This window comes from Mastomys coucha, unplaced genomic scaffold (assembly GCF_008632895.1).
Source record: "Mastomys coucha isolate ucsf_1 unplaced genomic scaffold, UCSF_Mcou_1 pScaffold9, whole genome shotgun sequence".
Classification (NCBI taxonomy): Eukaryota; Metazoa; Chordata; class Mammalia; order Rodentia; family Muridae; genus Mastomys; species Mastomys coucha.
In genome coordinates, this window is record NW_022196915.1 from 32,011,097 (window position 1) to 32,016,362 (window position 5,266).

At 43.6% G+C, this 5,266-nt stretch overlaps 1 protein-coding gene across 1 annotated transcript in view; it reads left to right on the forward strand.

Annotated features, from left to right (window-relative positions):
• Positions 1-1,292: 1,292 nt before the first annotated feature.
• The window catches only part of Styx (serine/threonine/tyrosine interacting protein), a 24,838-nt gene continuing 20,864 nt past the window's right edge, over positions 1,293-5,266 (forward strand). The window contains exon 1 of the mRNA XM_031362630.1: positions 1,293-1,662. Coding sequence (XP_031218490.1) covers positions 1,606-1,662 — 57 coding nt within the window. The 5' untranslated portion in view covers positions 1,293-1,605. The remainder of the gene's footprint in view (positions 1,663-5,266) is intronic.

The following is a 5,266-nucleotide window of genomic DNA, read 5'->3' on the forward strand; positions in this document are numbered from 1 at the left end:
CCAAAAGACTAATCATAAATGATCTAGCTAGGCATGTAATTTTTCTTTTCCCCATTCTTTTTGAGTAGGGTCTCACTGTGTATCCCCTGGCTGGCCTTACTGTGTGTGTGTGGATTACTTACCACAATTTACTATGTGGATTAGGCTCGGCTCAACTCACATTTTCCAGCCTCTGTCTCCTGATTGGAATTAAAGGCATTTACCATAATACTTGCTATTGGGTTATTTTTTAATTAAAAATTACTAGCAGGGTATTCTGTGCCTTTTGTAATTTTTAAAGCTGGGTGATACTTTAATACTAGAGAGCATGGAACATCTAATTGGCCATCTAATTTTTGAACAGCTATACTTTATGTTGAACATGCATTACATATATGACAACATGGGAAGAATTAGAGGAAATCTTAGTTAAACACATGGTCCTTCCACTTTGTTTTTAAAGAATGGTTTTTGATAATAGTAAGTCCTGGGGTCTCTAGGAAGTAGTCTTAAAATACAGTGAAAGTAGTGAGAGTGTTAGTTACACACTTTGCAGCCTCAGGGATCCCTTCAGTAAGACCAAAGGTTGGTTTTTCACAAGTTCAAACCAGGCCTTTAATGGTTTAATCCCAGAACTCTTGTAAGTTTGAAGACCAGATTGGTCTTCATAGTGAGACCCTGAGAAGGTATATTCCTTTTTGTTTTGTTTTGTTTTGTTTGTTGTTGTTGTTTTACGAGACATGGTTTCTCTGTGTAGCCCTTGCTGTCCTGGAACTCACTCTGTTGACCAGGCTGGCCTCGAACTCAGAAATCTGCCTGCCTCTGCCTCTCAAGTGCTGGGATTAAAGGCGTACGCCACCACCGCCTGGCCAGATGACTTTTTGTATGAATCACTTTCTTAAAATTTTCTAGATAATTTGAATTGTTACACTCTGGAGTATACCTAAGAAGCCACTTTCTACTTTGTTTAAAGGTGATGGGTATCTTGGTTTTTTTGTTAATTTTTTTTTTGCGTAGTCTAACATGAATTTAAACTGAACTCTTCCTGTTTGGTTATAACTTCCCCCACGGATTGGGCAGCAATCCTCTGAGTGAGGTGGGTCGGTCATGGAGGACACTTTGAAGGGACTCCCATCCCATCTTGGGAAGGCCTAGCTGGCCTGACAGCACACTGCCTTCGTCCGGACCGCTCCTCCCTCCCTTCGGCCGCGGCTCCGCCCCGCGGGAAGCCCCGCCCCCCGCGTCTGCGCGCTCGAGGACGGGCAGGGCGGAGGCGCGCTGACACCTGGCGGGGGCGGGCCGTCGGCGAGCGTGAGCTGGGATTGGCTGGGGCGCGTGGGCTGGGGCGGGACGAGACGGTTAGGAGCTCGTGCCTGGGCCGGATCCCGGCTGTCTGAGGGGCGCGGAGACCTGCGGGAGGGAGACGGCCGCAGCATGGCGGCCGGCAGCGCACCGCCCTTCCCTCAGCCTTCCTGTCGCAGCCGCTTGGACCCTGTGGTGCGAGAGTGCTTGCTGTGAGCCCGCCGCGCGTCAGCCCGCCGTCCGCCCGCCCTCCTTTCCTTGTCGCCTCTGCCAGCCCGGAGGGCGGCCGGGCGCGCCGCGCCCACCCGCCGGGGCCCTGGGACCATGGAAGACGTGAAACTGGAGTTCCCCTCGCTCCCGCAGTGCAAAGACGACGCCGAGGTGAGTGCCCGCTGGCCCGCCCTGCCGCAGGCAGCCCCCGGGTCTCTGGCCGAGCAGCGCTTCTGGCCCAACTGTCCCAGACTCTTCCCTTTCTCCTTGGGGGGGCTTCAGTGAGGTCCTCCTCCCCGGGACCCTGGCGGAGGAGCCAGCCTGGAGAGTACTCTTGACCACTCGCCTCGGAGTCATCCTTGCCTGAGCAACACACTGTGGAGTTGTTTTTAATCTGAGCTTGATGTTAGGTTCACATGCGGGACACATAGCCCCACGTGTGGAATAGACTGGAGGCGTGAACTCTGGAATTGCACCCTCTAATAGTTCTCAAGTCAAAAACCAACCACCACCAACAAAAACCCCACCAAAACCTATAACTAGCAGGGAGGAAAAAGTCAAAAAGCTAGCTTCTTTGAATTAAAAAAAAAAACAAAAAAATCTTGCCTTTGGAGGAAAGTACTGTCTCGAGCAAAATTCTCCCAATTTTTGATTTCAGGGTTCTTTTCACTCCGCCTTGATATTCTTCTTTAACATCTGTTGCAAATATCTTATGGTACCAGAATCTGTTAAGTTAGAGTTTGCAGAGGCTAAATTAGTAACAAGACAAGGATTCTTAGCTGTGACACTTAAGAGGATCAAAAAAGGATTCTAGAGTTTTGTTTGTGTTTTGACATAGTCTTTCTACACAGCCCTGGCTGTCCTGGAACTCAGTAGACCAGGCTGACCTGAAACAGAGATCCACCTGTGTCTGTACCCCAAATGCTGGGATTGAAGGCATGCCACCCCTTAACCTCTCGTGTTTCAAAGGTATTTGGGGCTGCTCTTGGCTGCCACACTTGTAACCTCATTTTTTGGAAGATGGAAGAAGAAAGATAAGGAACTCACTGTAGTCTTGGTTATATAGCAAACTTGAGACCAGTCTGAGTTACATATGAGATGGAGACTTTATACCAAATACTCACTTCTATTGAATGTCTTCATTTGATGATCACTTTCTTGTGTTTGTTTTTTTGTGATTGTGGGTTTTTGAGAAAGGGTGTCTGTAGCCCTGGCTGTCCTGGAACTCTGTGTAGAGCAGACTGGCCTTAAAGCCCTGAGTGGTGTTAAAGGTGTGTGCCACCAAACCTAGCTACTTTTTAAAAATGAATTTTAATTTTAAGACATGGTCTTGGGGGTGAGGGGGTTGCAGGTGGCAGGCATATTTCTGAGTTCAAGGCCAGCCTGGTCTACAAAGTGAGTTCCAGGACAGCCAGAGCTATACAGAGAAACCCTGTCTGGAGAAAAAAAAAAAGAGAGACAAGGTCTTGTGTAACCAGGAATGTCCTTCAACCCCCGTTCTCCCAAGTGATGGACTTACTTGCATTTGGAGGATTCTCTTTCTTATTTGTAGTAGTGATAGTTGAGACTTGCATATATTTTTAAGTTGAATCATAAATTTGAAAAATAATTTCTACTTTTTTTTTAATGTACAGTCAGGTGAATGAGGGGTATTTTATCTTCAAATAATTTCAGTTTCACAAGTGGTTTCTCTTGTGATGGAGGAAGAGAACCTTCTGACTTCTCCAGAGAGGGTGCAGGGTATTGATTGAGGTTTACTTAGAATAGTGTTATAATCAGGGACACCACAGCGCATAGAGTCACTGGAGTCCTGACTCCTAGTTGTTTGGGGTTTTTAAATACACCTTAATTCCTCTTCCCCTATTCTTAGAAGTTAGAACTTAACTTTCTCCCTTCTTTTATTATAATTATATTTATTCCCTGCAAAAACTGGAACTTCTTACTGGGAATAATAGCTTTTATCTAATTAGCAACATTGACTTACTATTTCCCTAGTGATATATGTAAGGCATCAGTTTCTTCCGCATAGAAATCAAATCACTGGCAGACGAGTAATGAATGGCCTTGTAGGTTGTGTGGTATGTGTGTGTCCCAGTGCCATTCATATATCCATTAGTCTGTCTTGTCTGTCAGCCATTCGGTCTTCCTCTTACTCAGGATATAGTCATGAGGTTTATTCTAACAACATTATCTAATCGTAATCACTTTCAGAGGCCCCTCAGCACACTATTTGTATTGAGTTTCCACCTTTTAATTCCTCGATTAGTCATTTCAAAACTTGTTCCTTGGGAGGTATGTTCAAACCATATCCAAAACATAGCTATAGGATTAAGATGAGAAAGCTCTCGAAGATCAACATCTGACAATGGCAACTGGAATGATTTAGATGAAATTTTCTCTGAACATTTCTAAGTTTCAAAGATCCATACTTATTCCAGTGAGACTTGTTGATCTCCAAATAAGGTTAAGGTTATGTGTGTGTGTGTCCTGTAAATGGGTTGTTTTAATTCTTGTTGTTGTTGTTATTATTAGCAACATGGTTTCTCTGTGTAGCCCTAGCTGTCCTGGAACTCAGTATGTAGACCAGACTGGCCTCAAACTCAAAGATCTGCCTGCCTCTGCCTCCTGAATTCTAGGATTTAAAGATGTGTACTACCACATCCTTTTGTAATAACTTTTTTTGGTATAAATATGGAGACAATGTTTCATGGTCCATTGTCTATAAACTTATACAGAGTATGAAACAACTTGTGTGGAATCTTAACTTAAAAGTAATTTAATAGCTTTGAATATCCTTTACCTGATTAAATCTTTTGGGGGACAAAGTACTTTAACATAAAAGCACATTTATCTTGTCGATTTGCATTCCTTCTAGCTTCTTACTAAACTAAAAGGGTTTAGGAAAGTCTACCCTAAAATAATGCTATTTGACATGCTGGTTACTGGGTTATATAAAATGGCAGATGCAGAAGAGGGCTTCTGAATGCCCCTCAGTTGCCTAGAAATAGATCCTGGAAAAGGGAAAGAAGATTAACTTATAGAAGAGAAGTGGATGCACACCCAGGTTTATCACAAGCCATCTGTTCTAAGAGTCTTTTCGTATCAGTTTGTGTGGCTTTCTTCAACACGAGCACATACATAGTCTCAAAACTCTTACTGTCCTACCTCAGGCTCCTAAGTGCTGTGATTGAGGGCAGGTGCCACCATGCTCAGCTTTAAGCTTCTAAAAATCACTGGTATTGGATGTTTACCCTGTGCACATAATGAATGTATGTACCTTTTCTCCTATTAGTCTATCGTCAGTTTTCATAGACTCAGTGTCTCGTTTTCTCCCAACACAGGGTTTCTCTTTGTATTCATGGCTGTCCTTAAACTCACTCTGTAGATCTAACTGGTCTTGAACTCAGAGATAGGCCTGCCTCTGCCTCCTAGGTACTGGTTGGTATTAAAGGTGTGCACCACCACCACCACCACCCAGCTTTTTTTTTTTTTTTTAATATAGATTCATTTTTTATCACACCCTAAGGCAGCAGTTCTCAGCCTGTGGTTCAAGACACCTTTTGGGGTCACATCAGATATCTTGCATATCAGATATTTACATTACAATTTATAACACTAGCAAAATTTCAGTTAAAAAAATTAAGTAGCAACTGCATTAGAAAGGTTGAGAACCACTGTACTAGAGGATAGGGAGGTCTTCCCTATCCTACACAGTATCTCTCAGCAGATCTTTAGTCATTCTTTTTTTTTTTTTCTTTTCTTTTTTTTTTTTTTT